Source organism: Phoenix dactylifera, chromosome 1 (genome assembly GCF_051530095.1).
Source record: "Phoenix dactylifera cultivar Ajwa chromosome 1, Ajwa_hap1_PhDact_Kaust_v1.1, whole genome shotgun sequence".
NCBI classification, from domain to species: Eukaryota; Viridiplantae; Streptophyta; class Magnoliopsida; order Arecales; family Arecaceae; genus Phoenix; species Phoenix dactylifera.
In genome coordinates, this window is record NC_143190.1 from 67,764,909 (window position 1) to 67,786,510 (window position 21,602).

Sequence of the window (21,602 nt, forward strand, 5' to 3'; positions counted from 1 at the left end):
ATGGGCTCACCAACGAACCTATACACTTTGGTTTTCCGGATTCACCAAAAACCTTTGTTGGTTTTACGGGCTCACCAACGAACCTATGTTGGTTTTACGGGCTCACCAACGAACCTTTACACTTTGGTTTTCCGGGTTCACCAAAAACCTTTGTTGGTTTTACGGGCTCACCAACGAACCTTTACAAAGTGTTTAATAAACAAAGGAAAGATTCAAACTCCTAAATGAGCATATGAAACAATATAAGCTACAAGGAAGAGTTAGAAAGTATTTATCGCTTTGAAGTGGCTTTGCTCTTCTTTGTCAAGGATGCTTCACTCTTCAAGGGAGGATGGAGCTCTTGATGACTCTTTGAATCTGCTCAACCCCTTTCTTTTGACTCTTGAATGAAGCACTTGGATGAAGCTTGCCTTGCTAGGGTTCTCTCTTGAATGCACTTGATGTATTTTCCCAAAAGCTTGCTTCCTCTGATGAATACTCCTTCTTAAATACTTCTCCAACCTCCAAATAGTCCTTTCTGACCGTTGGATTGAAGAAACTAGCCGTTTATAGCCGTTGGGAGTCCAAAAAGCATTTCTGCACAACTAGCCGTTATGTTCAGCCCGTGTTTGGGTCGGCTCAACCTGTCCTTGGGTCGACCCAACTTTGTCTTGGGTCGACTCAAACATTCCTTGGGTCGACCCTCTCAGAAACCACAGAAACCTCAATTTCAGCCTTCCTTCCCATGGGTCGACCCAACCATTCTTTGGGTCGACTCAAAGTTCACTTGGGTCGACTCAACTTCTTCTTGGGTCGACCCTCTCAGTAATTCCAGAGAACCATTTTCTGTCTGTCTTTCTGTCTTGCCTTTGGGTCGACCCTCTCAGGGTTTGGGTCGACTCAAGCTTGGGTCGACTCAACCACTGTGTGGGTCGACCCTCTCAGTAAATCCAGAGAGCATTCTTCTGTTGTGTTTTGAGGTTCTTTGGAGGTTGGGTCGACTCATGCTTACCTTGGGTCGACCCAACTCACTGTTCATTTGTGCCATTTTTGCAGGAGTGTGCCAGATGACTTCTTGATGTACCGGGGTCGACCCAATCAACCTGTGGGTCGACTCAAACCACACTTTGCTGCATTCTCAAGGTTAGATTCATCCAAATGAACAAGGCCATTTATCCATTTTCAATTAAACAAATATACTGAGAGTAATGAACTTATAAATGAAGTATCAATTTAACTTATAGCATGCTCTAGATAATTGCTTGTTAATCATCAAAATAACACTATCATCCTCAAAGAAGTTCGCACTGCTTCTAGAGGAACGCCACATCCAAGGGATATTCCGATCCTCCCCAGGAGAAGGGGAGGAAAGGAATACAAGGGAGAAGAGCGCGAGGAGGCGCGATCCCGGATGAAGCGTCTAGCGCAGAGCTCAATCGGGAGGTGGGACTGAAAAGAGGGGGGATGTGATCCTGGATGAAACGCCTAGAGCGGAGTTCCACCGGAGAGAATCTCCCTGTTGATCCCAGATGAAACGACTAGTTGGCGGAAGTTGCGAGGGGCGCGCCTCCCGTTCCTCCGGCGGGGGTTTCCCAGCCACGCGCCGGAGAGGAGGTCCACGATCCATGGCAACCTGAACAGCTCCGGCTTGGCAGGCTCCACCGCACCTGCGCTTATATTTATAGCCAAACTGTGGCCCCCTGGTCATTCCGATGCGGGTGGCTCCAATAAATGCGGGCACATCGAATCAGGAGCCGTTCCGGCTCTCGAGGTTTATCCCCCCACAATCTCCTAAGCGTCGTTCTCCTTAATTGCATTCTTCGTGCAGGACACTCCGGGCGGCGTGTATCCCGCGGCCCACATATCTCCGCACGCGTCCAGGCCGCATCCACCTCGAAGAACGCGCGTATCGCGGCCGCTTAACTGGCACTCCTCGCAAGCAGCAACTGGCCGGTCCGATTTCCCAGGTAACGCCTCAATTAGCATTTAATGGCCTTCTGGTGTTCCCCAGGCGACGCTTCGAGAGGAGGAGAAACACGATCGCAGTTGGCCACGGAGAAACCCCGTCGAGCGGCAAGTGATAGGGGTGCGACCAACGAGCGGAATTCCCCGAGGCTTGGCCCTCGGATGCCAGGCTAACCCGATGATCATCCCGGGAGCAGACTAGCCTGAAGCCCCGACCGGTCGCCTCGGCTTGCGCCAGCCTTGGCCGACCAACGAGCGAAATTCCCCGAGGCTTGGTCCTCGGATGCCAGGCTAACCCGATGACCATCCCGGGAGCAGACTAGCCTGAAGCCCCGACCGGTCGCCTCGGCTTGCACCAGCCTTGGCCGACCAACGAGCGGAATTCTCCGAGGCTCGGCCCTCGGATGCCAGGCTAACCCGATGATCATCCCGGGAGCAGACTAGCCTGAAGCCCCGACCGGTCGCCTCGGCTTGCGCCAGCCTTGGCCGACCAACGAGCGGAATTCTCCGAGGCTCGGCCCTCGGATGCCAGGCTAACCCGATGATCATCCCGGGAGCAGACTAGCCTGAAGCCCCGACCGGTCGCCTCGGCTTGCGCCAGCCTTGGCCGACCAACGAGCGGAATTCCCCGAGGCTCGGCCCTCGGATGCCAGGCTAACCCGATGATCATCCCGGGAGCAGACTAGCTTGAAGCCCCGACCGGTCGCCTCGGCTTGCGCCAGCCTTGGCCGACCAACGAGCGGAATTCCCCGAGGCTTGGTCCTCGGATGCCAGGCTAACCCGATGACCATCTCGGGAGCAGACTAGCCTGAAGCCCCGACCGGTCGCCTCGGCTTGCGCCAGCCTTGGCCGACCAACGAGCGGAATTCCTCGAGGCTTGGTCCTCGGATGCCAGGCTAACCCGATGACCATCTCGGGAGCAGACTAGCCTGAAGCTCCGACCGGTCGCCTCGGCTTGCGCCAGCCTTGGCCGACCAACGAGCGGAATTCTCCGAGGCTCGGCCCTCGGATGCCAGGCTAACCCGATGATCATCCCGGGAGCAGACTAGCCTAAAGCCCCAACCGGTCGCCTCGGCTTGCGCCAGCCTTGGCCGACCAACGAGCGAAATTCCCCGAGGCTCGGCCCTCGGATGCCAGGCTAACCCGATGATCATCCCGGGAGCAGACTAGCCTGAAGCCCCGACCGGTCGCCTCGGCTTGCGCCAGCCTTGGCCGACCAACGAGCGGAATTCCCCGAGGCTCGGTCCTCGGATGCCAGGCTAACCCGATGATCATCCCGGGAGCAGACTAGCCTGAAGCCCCGACCGGTCGCCTCGGCTAGCGCCAGCCTTGGCCGACCAACGAGAACTTCAAGAGTCAGGAGTCGGCGAGGCGCTACCAGGAGTTAAAAAGAGGAAGGACGAAAGTGAAATGAGGAAACACTTTGTTTGCATTAACTTTCGTTGCATCAGGGTCGAGACCCATACAACGTGGCAAAACGCCAACATACAAAGAAAAGAACAAAGAAAAGTACAGAGAGTCAGCTTGGAAGAACCCCTGGGTCGGGAACGGCGAGCGCATCCGCGAAGGGTAGGGAGACGGTTGGAGAATCGGCAGGCAATGGCATCGGAGGGGAGTCGAGGAGGGAGACCCCACTCAGGTCAATTCCGGGGTATTTAGCGGACACCCTTGCCAGGCCTTCATCGAAGCCTAAGGCAAAGGAGTCGGACCCCGCGTCCGACATGTCACGGATGAACTCGGCGGACTGACGATAGGCCTGTACCGCCTGACGCCCGATTTCCGCGCTCTTCTCGGCCAGCGCCGCCTCCGCTCGCTCCGTAATCTGAGCTTTCGCTTCCATGACCTTCGCCACAATCCGGTCGTCCGCCTCGGAGGAGACCCTCAGCAGATCGGCCCGAGCCTCCATGTGCTTCGCCTCGGCAGCGACGCGAGCAGCCTCAGCCTCCTCCAAGCGCGAATGAAGCTCCTGGTTGCTCGCACGAGTCCCCTCAAAGGCCGACTCCAATTCGGCCAGCTTGGCTTCAAGAGATCGGGTTCGGTTGCGGGCGTTGTCGGCCAACTGCTGGGCCTTCTCCCACCTCTCCCGGAAGTCGGCAGCCTTCCGGGACTGCTTTTCGGCCCGCTCCTCCGCCTTCCTGATCTCGCTTTCGAGACCCGAGGCAACCTTGAGTTGCTCCTGAGCCTCCAACAGTTGCCTCTCGAGGGCGGCGAAGCCGAGTGCCCGCTCTTCGGCCACCTGGAGCCTCGTCTCGAGGTCCCTGGTCGTCCTCCCCGCCGCAGCCCGGCCTCCCTCCTCTACAGCTTTCAATCGGCTCTCGACCCTCGCCAGAAGCCTCGCCTGTTCCTCGTGGCTCTCCTCCAGGCGGATCATGTATTGGGCGAGCTAAGAGGTAGGAAAAATGAGAGCGTCAGACGGGGATCAATAGAGCCTATAAATGACGAAAGCGACCAAAAGAACACTCACCGACATGAGACAGACGCAGTTGGCAGCTCCAACTTCAGGGATACCCATCTGCCGGACCTGCCTACGGTCCCCCTCCAGCAGCACCGTCTCGACGAGATTTCGGGCGCCGGCGAAAGTGAAGGCCGACCCCGACTTCGCCCCGGAGCCGGATGGTGATTCTGCAGCCTTACCCTTACCCATCGCTTGGGGGAGAGTCATGCCGACCGTGCTCGGGGCGGGGGCCGCGCCAGAAATCGACAGGGTCCCGCTCGGCCGGGGCCTCGGCGCGCCCCTCCTTCCCGTATCATCCGAAGCCGACCGAGTCGAAGGCCGGGCTGGGGACCGACCGCGTCCGACCCGGCCGTCTCGGGCCCGCCCGGATGACACCTCCAGAAAAACGGTAGTCTCATCACCGGAGGGCTGATGCGGCGTCAACTGTCGGTCCGAGCCCGCGGCGTCCCCCTGATCGGTGGGCCCGGACCCGTCTGTCGGCGTCGGAGTCGCCTGCTGGCGGGGCTTCTTCGCCGGTGGGACCCCGCTCGGAGGAGTCCGTTTCTTCCTCCGGACCGCTTCCAGTAGGGACGCCCTACTAACAGCCATTGCCTTGTCCGACTGCATGACGTCGTCGATTTCTGCAAAAAGGACGAGATGGTTAGAAACTGAGAAACTGATGGAAAGAAGAAATGAAAGAGGAGAAAAGAGCTAAAAAGAAGAAGTAGTGGCGGGCTCACGGTCGGCGGGGACCGAGCTCAGACCGACGTTCACCAAGGCATCCTCGGAAATAAGGCGAGCCACCGGGGGGAGCCGGCCCTCGGCAACCAACCCCCTCAAGACGGCGACGCCATCGGACTCCTCCCTCGACAACCTCGATAGGCCGATCGGGGACTTCATCGGCGTCTCCCAGGTTGTCCCGATTCCCCAAGAGGGATCTACATCGATGAAAAAGAAACGCTCCTTCCAGCCATGAATGGAGGAAGGAGCCTCCTTGACGAGGCCGCACCCTCGCCGCGCCGCAAAGCACCACCACCCTCTGTCCCGGGGGTGGCCGTTCAGGCCGTAGCATTCCCAAAAGACGTTCAGGGTGGCGGGAACCTCGTGCATGCGGCAGAGAACCTGGAAGGCCGTCAGGGTACGCCATGAGTTCGGCACCAGTTGCGTCGGCGCCACTCTTAAACCTCGAAGCACCTGCACGACTAAGTCCGAGAGGGGAAAGCGGAACCCAGCCCGAAGGATGTCCTCATTGATGGCGACCTTCCCTGGAGGAGGATGGGACATCCTCTCCTCAGGCCCCGGAAGCGTAACATTGCAGGCTTCGGAAAGGTGGTACCGGGCCACGAACCTATCTAGGTCTTCGGGGACCAGCTCCGACTGAATGTGGTCCGCTCTTACTTCGTCCATCCCTAACGGCCAGTGAATCTACGGTCAGGACGGGGTCAAGAGGGGAGAAGGGACCGGAACGACTGGGGTACACTAATACGAAAGGAGAAAGTACGGAGAGCCCTAAATTGAAGAGTGGGGCAACTCACCGGAAGGGAAGGAAGAACGGCTCCGAGAGCGTCAAAGGAGGAGCGAACGAACAGTCCGACGGCAACGGCAGCAGCACAAGGGAGAAACTCGAGGATGCTTGTGAAGAGAAAGGCGAACGGGGGAGGGCCCCCGGTTAAATAGGCAGAAAGGCGGGTGACGCCTCGGTGACGCCAGAGGACGCCTGGCTACCGAAGGATCGTTCGCGCCCCAAAGGCGAATCGACGCCATTAAGGAAGGATGTCCGCCGAAATCCGCAGACCGCCAGATCAGCGACAACCGCCATACGCCATAAAGAAGGCGGGGAGCTCGGAGCGCGCGCGCCTTTCCGAGGGATGGCGGCAATCTCGAAGCATCACTCCCTTCACCCGTTCCCCTCCTAATTCCAGGCTCAGAAGTGGGGGGCTACTGTTACGGGGGAACTTAGCCACCATGCCCCACATGACCGGCACGCGCGCCCAGGAAGACTACGGCTGCCCCTTGATCCAGCAATCCGACCTCGGGTCGGATATCTTCGGCTCCGCAGCCCGACCCCGAGTCGGCGGCCCCTTGGTCCAGTAATCCGACCCCGGGTCGGATATCTTCGGCTCCGCAGCCCGACCCCGGGTCGGCTGCCCCTTGATCCAGCAATCCGACCTCGGGTCGGATATCTTCGGCTCCGCAGCCCGACCCCGGGTCGGCTGCCCCTTGATCCAGCAATCCGACCTCAAGTCGGCAATCTCTTGACAACAACAGACTGTTCCCCTGAGGCACGTCGCGGCCCCCTGCTCCACTACTCCCTGCAACGGCCGTATCCGGCGCTGCCCCACGATCCCCTGTAACAGCCGTACAAAGCGGAGCTCCACTACGCCCTGCCATGGCCGTACCCGGCGCTGCCCCACGACGCCCTGTAACGACCATGTCAGTGGCAACCCCATCGTGCCACACGATGACCAATCCCCAGAAAAACCCCCCAGCCTGATATATATGCGGCGGGGGGGGAAGGGGAGGGTAAGCAAGATTTTTCCAGAGTATTATCTTACCTGCTACCTCTTCTTCTCCTTCGATCTCCCCTAACTTGATCGTCGGAGGGCCCCCACTACCCCGGTGGTGGTGCGAGGCTTGCTTGCAGGTCTCCCGGCGGAAGGCGGAGCGCAACCGAAGTAATTCCAAGGGAACCCCATTCACACCGCTGTGCCAATCGTTCTCGGTTTGGACCCCCAGCAACACTTATAATATAGGTTGTATTTGGCGCTACTACCATTTGGTAGCTTAGGACATCTGGGACTCTACATTTACTCGTGGAGCGCCTGATGGGGACATCAGAGCCCTTCATTCAGATGGTGGAACCATCAGAGCAGTTTGAGTTGGACCTCCAGATTGGGCCCACTCGAGTCCACATCTTCTCTACTTTATTGCATTATTAGTTATTTTTTATTATTGGTCGAGTCAATTTGATTAGTTGCTTTTGTTTTTGGTCGAGTCAGTTTGGTTAGTTGTTTTTGTTTTAGTAAAGTCAATTGGGTTAGCTGTTAAGTCGTATAATTGGATCGAGTGACTGGATCAATTTTGGTATATAATCAATCGGTTGACTTAGTCAACTGATTGAGGGTCCAATTTTGGTATGTCGTCAATTGTTTGACCTGATGTAAGGCCTATATAAAGGCCACCCTTCTCATAAATTAGGAATTGAATGATTGAATAAAAAAATCCTAGCCTCCTTTCTGCTTCTTTTTTTTTTCTCCTCCTCTTTTCTTCTTCCTGTGTCTCTATAACCTCTTCTTCCTCCTCCTTCCCTTCTTCTTCCTCCTTCTCTCTTTCCCCTACAGTGGTCCGCCATCAGTGCCCCACATAGTGTTTTTCACTTGGGAGCCCCCACCCCCAAATTTTCTCAAGATCAATTTCGATGGATGCGTCTTGTAGGGCGGCAGGAGGGAAGGTGCGGGTCTCATTGTTAGGAGCCCGGATTCTAGGGTGATCGCAGCCAAGGGTTGCCACTTGTTTGACACCTCGGCGCCAGCGGCAGAGCTGAGAACGGCCTAATCTAGACTGAGCTATGTTCGGTATGCTTTGCAGGGAGGAGAGGTCTTCTTGGACGGTGACTCTGCGACGGTTATTGAGTGGATCCTACAGGCCTCAGGCTGGGTTGGCGATTATCACCCGCTGTTTAGGGACATCCGGGCCATGAACTATGATGGGATGGTGATTCAGATAAGGTATGCGTTTCGGAAGGCTAATGGGGCTGCGGATTGGATGGCTTTCTTTATAGTTAACCACTTAGAGGACCACCTATGGATAAGGCTGCAAATGGGTCGAGTCGATTTATGACCCGATCCGACCCGCGTAGACCCGATCCGACCCGCGTAGACCCGATCCGACCCACGTAGACCCGATCCGATCCGAATTTTAGGACCAGCGGGTCCGGGACGAGTCCTAAAATTGGATTCGAATCATTTTTTAGGTTGGGTCCGATCCGAATGGACCCGATCCGATCCAAATGGACCCCATCCGATCCAAATGGACTGAAGAGAGAGAGAGAGAGAGAGAGGAAAAAAAGTAAAAGAGAGTTTGTGTGTGTGTGTGTGTGTGTGTGTGTGTGTGTGTGGGTCATGTGGCAGTTTTCTGCAATGATATTGGATTTTGGAAGAAGGTCTGGGATTTTTTTTGCCCTCGTGAGAGGGGGGCCGGGAAACACCAAGTTCCGTCCAATCAGTCATATAGATAAAAAATAGTGTGATATGAAATTCGGCTTGTAGACCGACTTGGTAAGTCGTGGGTCGCCTGTTCGGACTGGAGGTCAATTGCAAGTCTTTGAAGTCATGGTCCCCCAGCACCTCATAATTATGATGTGACATAATTAAATTTGCCCAAATTCTTTCCTAAAAGCGCAAAAAAAAAAACCCGATTCGAACTCGGACCTAACCCGGCTCGGACTCAGACCCAATCTAATCCGGACCCGACTCAAACCCGACCCGACCCGATTTTCAACCGGATCGGATCTGAGTCTAAAATTAGGACTCGAACAAAAAATCGGATCGGGCCGAGGTCACTCAAGATCCGATCCGATCCGACCTATTTGCACTCCACCTATAGATAGGTAAGACGGAGTTGCCTAATGCTCTCTCCGTGATGTATTGCTTTTTGATTTTCTTGACTGTATCCATACACGTTATGTGTGATACTTTAATTCTAGCAAAAAAAAAAATCAAAAAACTAAAATATTATTTTTATACTTTTAGAAATTTTAAAACATACCCTGCATGGTCAAATATTTAAAGATTTAAATATAAATTCTATAAGTGGTGACAACATTGTCATTATTTTTGGTGATGGAGGTAATAGTAGGGATAGTAGAATAAAATGAACTTCATTAAATCTTAAACCAACCAAAATAATGGAGGCACCTCATCTTTCTTCTCCTCACTCATGAGCAAAAACTTTTATTTGAACTCAATAATCATCATGACAGTCCAAATATTCATGTTGGCCAAATAAACATCTAAAGACATGGATGAAATTTAGTGACCCTCAACGAAATTAATGAGAATAGTAGAGGAAATCATTGCAATGCAAATTGCACAAGGTGGCAGTCGACCTCTGTAGTTGTTCCCCAAAAAAAAAATAAAAATAAAAGCCGGTCCGACCGGTTGATAATGCTACGGCAGTCGGACCAGTGAGCCGGCCTCTTGGCCGCGTCGGTCTCCGGTCCAGGTTTGCTATGTTTGCTTCTACGCTAACACACGGGGCGCTTATTATCGGCAAAACTGCTAGCGACTTCTCCTATATATTTTTTCTTTTTTTTGTCATCTTCGCTTGGTGGTTACTGCGGCGGCGTGCGATCGGCGTCGCGGAGAGACGACGGTCGGTGATGACGTCGAGATCCCCATTCTCTTTCTCTCCTCCGCCTTTAAACCCTAAACCCGTTTACACTCTCCTTTTTCTGTTCTTGAATTCTTTCTTCTCTAGGGTTTTCGTCTCCCTCCCTCTCTGTCATTTCTTTCTTTGTCATTTCTTTCTTTATTGCATGTCATTTTACTCTGTTTTTGCTGTTTTCTTGAAGTCAAGAAGAAGTCCTGGTTTTGGTTTCGGGCGTTCGGAGGCGAGTCTTGAGAGGCTTTTCTTGGTTTTTCTCGAAAATCTCTTGTTCAGCTACGAGTTCTTGAGAATAAAAAGGGACTTTGTTGCCCTTGATCGTCAAGGAACACTTATTGCAAAGGTGTAATCTAAACCAATTTTAGCTTAAAAAATGGCCGGGTGCAAATTAATTTTCAATTATGTGTTTGTCTACAACTCATTTCCCAATTCCAGCCCCCTTTTTATCGACTCTTTCTCGGTTGCTTTCTTCCTTTTCCTCTTTCTTTCTTTTTTCCCTTTCTTTGTTGTGTTATTGTTTGAAATACCAAAAAGTAATTTTGACAGTTGAAGTCAAGAATTTTCAATAATCATTTTTTGTTCTTTCTGGCCTTTTCTTTTTTGCTGCTTTCTGAGATCTATATCATTGCCAGTTCTTCGTAGTTTTTATTTTTTCCCCCTGTTTGCTTGAATCCTTGGATTCCTCTAATCCATATAATAATAGATTGTCTTCTTGAATTCACTACAGGTTGTGCATAACTCACATATTTTATAGCATTCCTGCTTCCATTGTTTTCTTGGAGTTTCTTAGGATTTGGTGGAATCATTGAAGCACACAAGAATTTAGATCATCCTTTGCCCGAGGGTATCACTCTGTCTCCCTATGTCTTGTTGTTTTTCCAAGTTAGTTTCACCTTTATTTATTTACTTTTCAATGTCTTTTGCCTGTTTGGTTTACAAACAATGCATGTTGGCCTATTATTTTCTTGAAGATTGAGAACTTGATGCTTTATCTTATTTATATTTTAAAGGACGGGTTAACTTCATGCCTTGATTCATACTGCAAGGCCTTTCTTTCATTCTTGCTTTCTTTCTTTCTTTCTTTCTTTTTGAAATTTGTCCATCCGTATATCTGTTATATCTTTTTCTTCATTTATTTTGAAAGTATTTCATGCATATCTGTTGATAAGTGATAACTTGTTATTTCTTTTAATCAATCTATTGAATTAGTTGTTTCTATTGCGACATGTATATATATTCTTATTTCTTAGCATGTTTGAATCTATTTTTTTTCATTATAACAAGAGTAATATGAGTTCCTTATGTAATGTTCTTAGCATGGGTGAATATATATTTTTAGAATATCTCCATTTTGCAATAATAGAAGAAGTTGAATTGGAACTGTAGTATGAGTTCAAGAGAAGTAGGAATTGGATGATAATTTTAAAGAAATGCAATTTTTGTAGGAAAGCTTTCTAGGAATTGTAGTAATGGAATCACAATCTGAGAATGCATCTGGAAATTTGTTTATTATCCCTGTCCACCTAAAAGGAGAGAGAGAGGGGAGAGAGGGAGCTTGATGTGAGGTAACAACTTTTACTATGTATGCCATCAATAATTGAATGTTATGAGTTCTATCAATTATCCAATAGGATTATTGCACAAGAATAATTTTATTTCATGAAGTTTCATTATCGTTAGTTGATTATTTTTTCATAAAAATCCAGAAATTTTCATCTACAGTCTAAATCAAGGGTTTAAATTGTGGTTCTAGGCCATGTCACAATTTAATTCTGGGATGGTACATTATCAGGAAGGATGATACAGTCCAAATGTATCAAAAGGCCAATACCAGCTGAAAAAGAAAAAATAAAAATTTCCATCTTGGTCCATCCCGGTCTATATTGACTATCTGGTGCATCCCAAATCCTGGGATGGCAGAGACATCCCAGTTCAAGAAAACCGTCTCCCACAGGTGTCTTGGTCCTGGTCCTATTGGAACAGTATGATGCCGACAATACTGTCCCTTTCTGGCAGGATATAAACCATTGGTCTAAAATTTTGTCAAAGGACGCCATGTAAGTAGATTATTTAAAGTTGAACAATCTTGAAAAATATAAATTTTGTGAACTATTTCACATGCTTCCTAGTAGAGCTGTACTTGCGTAAAAATACATGGACCTTGGAAACCATGGAAGGATATGTGTTCTTAACTTGATACTATAATGATGGTGAGCAAGAACTTTAGAAGAATAAAAACTTTCTTAATGTTGAAGCTCCCCATACCGGAGAAGAACTTTCTAAAGTAATATTGAGAGGTTGTGCGATCGAAACATTGATGGAAAGCTATTTAACATTGCTTTGAATAATGGTACCACTGATGATGTACAGATTCTCAAGCATTTAAAGTCACCTTTTTTCCCTCACATGTTTTGTTTAGGGCGGTTTTGAACCTTTTTCGTTGGGGTTATTTATGTGAGATGGTGAAATATATTGTATCCTCACAAGCAAAACTCAAGAGGTTTAAGCAGAAAAGCACATGAAAGATTGAGTCCCATGGAACACATTTCTATGTGACGTTCTAACTTTATGGAACTCTATAATTTAAATGCCTGCAAATACCTTCAGCCCTTCACTTTTGCGTGGTTACTGAAATGCGACAAGAAGTAGTCACATGTGCTGACTTTTGAAGAACTGCAAAATGTGAAGATTGCAATTGACTGTTTGAGGGTACTATAACCAACAAACAAACTCACAGAGTTGAGAAGATAGCACTGCTGGTAAGGCGAGAGAGAGATAGAGACTCTAAGTTGAATATATCTGTTTATAAAGCTATAATTAAATCTCAAATCCACAAATTTTCCACCAGGTGTTCAAAGGAAAATATATCAAAAATCCATACTGGATGTTGGATTCTGAAATCATCTGTTTCACATCATAAAATATTTTCGAACAGTCAATCTCAGCCATCACATTTGCTCATTATTTGAAAGATGGTGTTTCTTATTGTCATATTGCTGTTAAGCAAGAGATAACATCTTGAAACTTGAGAGCGAGCATTTTAAAGTGTTTAAAATGTAGATTTTCGCCTAGGTGGGAACACCATCAAATTCGAAGCCTTGTGGGGCTTAAACTTGACATGCCATTCTATTCATTCTCTCAATTTTTGCTTTCGAGGGCTTTATGTGCATCAGTCTCGCCTACATTAAGATTAACATTGTGAATAGGTTCCAACAAAGTTATTTATCTGTTTACGGATGCATATTTCTATCTGTTAGACATGTGAGTGTGTTATCCTCATCCACTTGATTTCTGCTATTTTCTCTCAAAATTCACCATCCAAAAAAAAGATCGAAAATTTCAGTCCTTGTGCAGGCTCTTAATGTCTTCGTATTTTTCTCTCTTAATTTTTTCAATAATTGTGAAATATTGGACAGGAAATTCTCCTACGACTTTCTCCTCTTGCTTTCTCAGTGATCAAACAAACTCTTAATGCTAAGTTGTATCTGTTGCTGTGGTATTGGGCTGCTGTTTTTGATTGTGTAACCCTTTTCTCACTCTTTTCCAACTATATATCTGAGGTCACTAGCTTGTTTTCCTTGCCCCTGTTCTACAGAGTTTTCAAGGAACTTTAAGTATGTTTCTATAACTGCATCATTTCTGTCAGACTATCTTATCTGGCATCCAATTTTCATCGATGTCAGTTTACTGGTCTAACTCATACCACTACAGTACAACTTACTGAAGTGTGGAATATCTGTGTTTTCTTTGAGTTATGTTGGTATTTTGGTTCTAATTTTATTATTCTCCTATGTGAACTTTGTAGCAAGTGGAAACTCTCTGATGAACTGCATTTCATACATATCTTCAGCAGCTTTACTTTCACACAGTAGTCATGTCATCATGAGGAGTTTTTTATATGGCTTTTCTAGTGCATCATGGAAAAGAGGCATATGGCATGCTGGCATTAAAGTGCCTAAATTAAATTTCATCTTGACGGGATTCATGTTCAGTGCTTCTCTGCTCGGTGTTCACAGACTTCGCGATAGCCGACGGTGAAGCAACAACCATCAATGGAGGCGGAAAGCAATGCCTTCTACGTTGTTCGAAAAGGGGATACCATTGGTATCTATAAAAGTTTAAATGATTGTCTGGCTCAAATTAGCTCTTCGGTACTATCTATAGCACTCTAAATGATTTTAATGTTTTGTCTCCTAAAATTTAGTTCTGATATTTAAATTTTTACCTTGTAAATAATATATAATTGATTTTTTTGTTTGCACATGTTTCTTCTTGAATTTATGCATGATGAACTACTAAACAAGTTATTGTAAGCATGCTTGTAGAGAACATGTGGTGTACGATGGTCGATTCTGCAGCTTCATAATCCTGCATAAATCAGAAATGTATTCTTTCCTTCACATTTTGCAGTTTTTCTAGGGCTCCCACTTGTCTTCTCATCGATGTGGTTGACATATTTTGGAGATCTTACTGCAAGCAGAATTTCTCAACTCAATTCTCTTTCATTCTCTCTTAAAGCTTTCATTGGGATGGGAATAATTAATGTTGAACTTTACTGGTCAACACTTGCGACTTCTCACTTTTCTGTCATGGTTGTTTGCAATTTGCTCTTCATTATTTCACTATCTATATCATTTTTACATTCTACCCTGACTGTTTTAGTTAAATTCTCCTTATGTTTGGATCTTTATCTCCTATTCATTTTTCCACTCTTAGTGTTCCTGTATTATTGTTAGAGAATGTTTTGGGCTGACACAATGGATCAGTTTTATGTTAGTAACTATATTTATAAATGGTGGTCCTTATGATAGAACTGCAGGTCCACCTATATTGTTGGAGCAGATGACCTGATTATAAAGTGCTAGCAGCCGCCAATCACTTTAGGATGGTATTCTGGTCTTTTTGCCTTCTTAATTGGCTAGCCCAAATAATAGATTACAGTAAAATGCCCTTTAAGCCATTCATTCTGTGCAGAAACTCTTCATTTTTTTTCTTTCCCTTTTCTCTTTCTTTTCTGAAAACCTAGTCTCTACATTTCGTTTCAGATTCGATTTCACATTCTATTTCCCCTTTGTATTTTCTATTTATTATAGTCCAGTGCTTCTTGAAGGGACTATGTAGTCTGTGTTTTGTGAAACTACAAATAATGCCAAGAGTTGCTTCATTTTTATCTCTTTGAACCAAAGGGGGCGGCTTGTGAGATATTGAATTATTTAACTTTTCAAACTTCAAAGAAAATGATTAGTATTTGAATGCTTGAAATTGCATGTTGCCAAATCGCCTTCTGTATTGGAAGATAAAAGCTTATATGGGTTGAATGGCATCTTTATTTTTTTAACAAGATTATGTATCATTTCTTTCTCTCTTGCCTCTTTTTATAAAACAGTTGATTCTTTATGCATATGCTTTGTGGTGGGCAAAGTGCAAGATATAGACCACTTGTTAATCTCTATCAAACCGCATAGTTTTAAAGAGTAATTGCTTAAATAGTATAAAATTATCACATATTGGGCTATATATGGTCTGGATCCATGAGATATTTGGATCTGAAGGCACAAGGATATGATAGGATTCAAATAAGAACCCGATAAAAATATAGGATCTAAGCTTGGGTTTGAAATTGCATCCTCATTATATTTTTCATTTGGTTTGATGTTTATTACTAGAGAAGGAACTAGGTGGAGGGTTAAGCGTGGATGGAAGAGGATTGGGAGGCCAGTGGAGGGTGTAGGAAGTGATAGCTTGTTAGTAGTGGGAGTGAGTTTGAGGCCAGAAGAAAGGGAGCTTTGCAGGGGAAGTGGAAGCATATGGTGTTTGTGAGAAGGTGAGTGATGGAAAGGGATGCATGTTGGAGACTAGATGAAACGGAGGGTGGGTGTTGGAAGAGGACACATATGGAAGATAAATGGGGAGGTAAGTGGGGGGGGAAGGAGAGGAGGAACATGGTGGAAGGAAGAGTGAGGCAGTGTTGCAGAGTTTGATCAGACGGGTTAACATGGACCTCTTTTTCTTTTCTGGTGGTGGGAGGGAGGGGGAGGCAGTGAACAGGGAACTGATGGAAGCTGGTGGCTGCTGGAGGTAAGATGGACCTTGAGGAGAAACATAATAGAGGAGCAGGAGATGTGGAGGGAGAGGCAGAACTAGGAACAGGGGGAGGCAGTGAACAGGGAACTGATGGAAGCTGGTGGCTGCTGGAGGTAAGATGGACCTTGAGGAGAAACATAATAGAGGAGCAGGAGATGTGGAGGGAGAGGCAGAACTAGGAGTTCCAAGAATCATTGCTTCAAGTAATATCTTATGTTAATGATAGCATCATAGGAATATACCTTGTCTAGAACATAGTAATTAATATGTAGATGAGACTATCTATTTTGGACTAAAATATAAGATTATGGTGAGGGCTCTAAACATCCAAAACTAAAAGGTGGGCATTCACCATATGAATTCACAATGAACCCTTTTTTGTTTCAAAGTTTTATGAGGATTAGTAGGTGATTAACGGTGTTGGCCATTCCACTTATCCTGCACAAGTATTATATTGTTATCATCAACAGGTACCTAAGAATTAAAATCTATCTTCTACGTGCCGATGAAGGCTTCATTTTTCTTGCTAATATATGCTTGTAATCCTAGTTGTTAAAGCTCTAAGCACTCCTTCCCCTTCTAATTCCTGTAAAGTTTATTGACAAATGATGCTTGCTTTGTTGGCTAGTTAGTAATTGTGTTCTTCTTGCAAATTAGATGTAATCTATCTCTAGTGATATACTATGATAAACTGTCACAATCAATTGACATGGTATATATAATGCTTCTGAATAGTTAAATGTTCCTAATATGTATCAGTTAAAATTTTTCTCATATAGGTATCTGATCCTTCCGTCAGTGCGTACAAAGGTTACTCTCTTCGTAAAGAAACAGAGGAGTATCTTGCATCTCGGGGGCTGAAAAATGCTTTATACTCCATGAATGCAGTTGACTTGAAAGATGATCTTTTTGGAACCCTAGTCCCTTGTCCTTTTCAGGTAGATACTGATACACCCATTCCTATTGTTTTGTCATCTTCTAGCTTGCTGTAAGAAGAAGTTCTTGTGATAAATATTTTAGTGGATCATCATTCTTCTAGAGATTTCCCATTCTTGGATTTCTTTTACTTTGGATTTTCGATATGTTAAACTAGTTATTGGCAGAAGGAGACTCTTTTCATATGCCTTTTGGCTTTTTACCTTAACAGTGGAACTTGATTGACAATATGGTGGCCATAGGCAACATGGTTTGTCTTTTTTTGTCTCTCTGATGCCATAATCACATATAATTTGCCTATTATGCATAATGTAATCTGTTTAGGAGTAATAATGTCAATGTTGTTATTAATCACAAGGATTGCAAGTCAACTAATTTTTTTGTCATCCATTGCTCTGTCCATCAAATATTTTTTTTTAAATTTTAAATAAATAATAAAGAAACTGTTTTTTAAAACTTGATTTTTGAATGTAACCTTCTTCAGAAAAGGAAATGTTAAAACTAACTATAGTTCATCCCATGGTCCGCCGAACCGGCTGGTTCTGCCCGGTACAAACCGGTCCGGCCTGGAACCGGTACTCGGACAGTGTGGATACCAGTTTCAGCTATCCGGATACTGGTTCTAGCTTTTTTTGAGCTAGTACATGCGTACCGGTCTCGTACCGGCCAGTTCACACCGGTACCATTTTTTTTTACCACAGCGCACGTGCTGTGGTGTGAGAGCGCGTGGCCTGACCCCGTGCGTGGTTTCGCGGCGCGCGGGCGCAATTCCCCATGCTGGGAATCGCGCGCGGGGTGATTCCCCCCCCCGGTGCGGGGCCGGAGTGGGCCAGCTCGCTCGCTGCCCTGCGAAGGAAAAAATAAAAAAATTCCGCGCGCTTCCGCGAACCAAAAAAAAAAAGAAAACAAAGACGGGTTCGTACCGGTCCGGTACGAACTGGTCTTAAACCGATCTAGTAGGCGACCGGTCCGTCTACCGGTACCAGTTCAGCGTACCTTGGTTCATCCATGTTTGTCTCATAGTGTTTCAGGCTCATATATGATCAATTAAGTATGCATTTGCTAATAAAAAAGGTCTTATAAGTCCTATCCATTAGAAACAATTCTCATTATATTGACTATTCTGCTAGGTATTATTAGATATAGTGTTCTTAAGTATTGTATTACGATCTCATGCCTCAAAGATCTAATTTTGGTTTCGGACAAGGTTTTTACAAAGGTTTCTCAGATGGTGCATCAGTTTCATATAAAAAATTAGTATTCTTTGACAGATTATTGGGTCAATGCTGAGATTTTATTCCGTTTCTAAAAACGTGAAACTTGGAAGAAATTTTGAATTTTATTGGAACCTTCAAAATGTAAACTAGATCATGATTTTAATGAGTGCTTTTGAAGTTATAACGTAATACTAGAAGGCTCCTGAATGTTCATGTCCTTCTACTAGAATGTTTAGATATTCATTATGAAAATTGACCTCAGTTAGTTTGAAAGCTGGGACAGTAGAGTTCTAATTCTCATTGGCATCATTTGATGGTGATCCTGTCTTATAATCCCACTGTCTTATAATCCCAGACATAAATATCTTGGACAGCAGTATTCCGTCCCTCTTCCTCTTGAAATTTTTGAACTTCTGTTTATTGTAAGAAATGCTGGTGCTTTACTTAATTATTGTTTACGACAAATGACAATATCTATTGCTTACTCTTCAAAGCGAGTAAAACAATGGAAAATAATGCATACGTAAGCCTTACAATATGTATCAGTCATAAGTCACGGTTCTTGTTGTTGCGCTGTAACCCACTTTCTACTCTTGAAGAGTTTCCATGGTTTTACAGTGGCATAAAATCTTAATTTCTACCCTGCTTTGATTTTCTTTTTTAGTTCTAGTAAAAGGATTTTATATTTTGATATTTTATGCTGTTAAAATTTTCAATAACATTTTAATGATGAAAATTGTTTTATCAATTATAGATAATTTGTGGCATGCTGATTTATACCTATGAAACTTGTAAAAAGATGTTTCTTTGTTGAAAAAATTCTGAGGGATTGTCTTTGGTAATTCCTTTTTCAAAGTCAAAATGCATGATAAAAATATGTTTCAGTTCCATATATTTTCATTCATTTATATTTGTTGCCATTTTGGGAATTGTATGGTCTTTATTTTTCTTGTTATCTTGCTTATGTTTGTAGTTTTTTTGGTAACTGCTTATGTTTGTAGTTGGTCATAATACTTTTCTTTTGTTTTGTGCCATATCTCCATTTGTCCCACTTGAAGACGGTGTAAGAAGGATATTTAATTGTAAACATCATTGGTCATTTTGTGTTTGTTGTTCTTCTAATTTTGGTTCCTATGATTTGCAGTTCAGTAATGGTGCATAAATCTCTATAGGTTAGTGATTTCTAATTGAAGTTCGCTCCCATGAAGTGTCAAAAACTAAGATTGTAATTGTTTTGCATTAGTTATAAATTAAACTTATTGTATCATTAGCTTACATATTGAAGATGAAATGATTAAGCAATCATGCTTAGCCCCATGAATGAAGTTAAGGTGGCTTGGTGCCATGGACAACCACTCCTACCCAATCCGTGAATGGAATGACTTGTGAGACCACACTTACTCCTAAATGTGGGTATCACATAGGGTGAGCAGCTATCATTAGGCCTTGTTTGGCATCGCTGTAGATAGCAAAGCCTTTCTCTATGGAGCTATGGGCAATAGAGCTTTCACTAATAAAGCTTTTAATGAAACGTTATATGATGTTTGCTACCTACATTTCTAGTACTGTAAAACTTTAACATCAATTTGGTAACCAAATTGAGAAAATATTTTTAATATCAGAAAATAATAGTAAAGGATATTATATAGTGCTTTCAATTTTCTATTGTACTATAAAAACTATTATTATATAGACTATTTTTAATTTATAATTTTTTATTTCGATATTTTAATCTAAATAATATAATAAACAATTATATTATTATATTTTATTATAAAATATAACAATATTTTTATAATATTGTTATATTATAATAATATTAGTATAATGTAATAACATGATATTATTACTTATAATATTATAACATCATTATACTATAATATTGTTTTAAAACTGTAATATTATATTATTATAATATGATTATTATAATATAATAATAATTATAATTATAATAAGATAACATAATGAAATAACTTTATTTTATATTATATTATTATATTGTACTATCAAAAATAGTTGTAAGTATTGTTAACTTGTTATAGGTATGGTTAACTTATTAATTATATTATAATGAAATAACTAATAGCAACATAAATGCTTGACTTTGTTTATCCGGATACAAAATGGTAATAAAATTGTACATATATCGACAACTATAATAGCAACCAAGGAATGCAAAATTGATCTGGACTGCCAATTCGAGGTGTACCATACCGAATCGGTGCAAAACCATGTTAGTTTGCTGGTTGGGTAGGAGGACCGTCCGTACTAGTGTGAACCAAGGTATGCCGAACCGATACCGATCGACGTACCGGTGGAGACTTGAACTGGTTCGGTATCGGTATCAGTTCGGTATGGCCGAACCGATACCGAATCGGTTTGGACGATTCCTGTGCGGAGGCGCGTGCCCGCGCAATTCCCAGCGCGCTCGCGTACGTGGGCGAGTTCCCTTCCCCCATGTGCGGGCGCGCTGCCCAAAGCGCGGTCGCGTTTTCCCACGTGCGGGCTCCTTTGCGGGCATGTTTGCCTGTGAAACGCGCCCTCACATGCAGGCGTGCTTCCCCGTTTCCTTGGGGGCACTCTTCCCAGTGCGCGGGTGCGCTTTCCCGCACGCCTGCGTACCCAATGCAAATCGGTCCGGTTCGGGCTGGTTCGGCATACTATGTTGTGAACTAATTTGAAACCGAGTGGAACTGTTTGATATCAATCCATATCGCTCGATTTTGAGCAGTACCATGATAAAAAGTAAGAAAAAGGGATTGGGAGTTGTCTTGGTGGAGGCTGCTACCGGGTCGGTTCGGCATACTATGGTGTGAACTAATTTAAAACCGAGTGGAACTGTTTGATATCAATCCATATCGCTCGATTTTGAGCAGCACCATGATAAAAAGTAAGAAGAAGGGATTGGAGTTGTCTTGGTAGAGGGTGCTACTATCTCGAACTGAAAAAGTATTGGCACGGTACTTGGTGCCTAGATTGTAAACTTTGATAACTTCATAAATGTTCCCCCACATTTCTCAATATCTATGTTACAAGCACAATATCTTAAGTAAATAATTGAATGACTTATAAGAAGAGTCATAATATGGTCATGCAAAACATCCATCTCATGGTTATTCAATGTTTGACTTTGTTCCATACTGTGATTCATCAATCTCTAAAGATTCAGGAGGGAGTAGATCCTCATCATCATAAGGTTAAAACTCAAAATTTTTAGTTGCATGATTATGACAATAAAAAGAACCAACTTAAATGATTACGACAATAAAAATATTCTAAATTTATATATTTTTTAAAATTTCATTGCTGAGATTAGAATCCGGGTCTCTTGGGTGTGCTTTTGTCCAAAAAAAAAAAAGCTTCACCATGCATCTCAATAAAGCTTTTGTCCAAAAGCTCCAAATTAGAACTTTCCCTAGTAGACATTTTTTAGCTTTTAGAGAAGCTAGAAATTTGTTTCAAAAGTTTTATAAAATAATTCAAAATCACCAAAAGGAGCTTCTTGACCTCCAAGAAGTGCTTTTTGGTCCTCCTACAACACTGCCAAATGGGGCAGTCCATATGTGAGTTTGAGATGGCTAAGCTTGACGATTCTAAGTCCA

At 44.5% G+C, this 21,602-nt stretch overlaps 1 protein-coding gene across 19 annotated transcripts in view; it reads left to right on the forward strand.

The window, feature by feature from the left end:
- Positions 1–9,641: 9,641 nt before the first annotated feature.
- LOC103723714 (uncharacterized) overlaps positions 9,642–21,602 on the forward strand; it is a 58,098-nt gene continuing 46,137 nt past the window's right edge. For 11 of the 19 annotated variants that reach the window (XM_089926842.1, XM_088710602.2, XM_089926854.1 and 8 more), the window contains exons 1-4: positions 9,642–9,751; positions 10,491–10,607; positions 13,780–13,914; positions 16,627–16,785. In XM_089926842.1, the coding sequence (XP_089782968.1) occupies positions 13,816–13,914; positions 16,627–16,785 (258 nt within the window). In that variant the 5' untranslated portion in view covers positions 9,642–9,751; positions 10,491–10,607; positions 13,780–13,815. The other 8 variants (XM_089926847.1, XM_089926855.1, XM_089926862.1 and 5 more) reach the window with 5 other exon arrangements.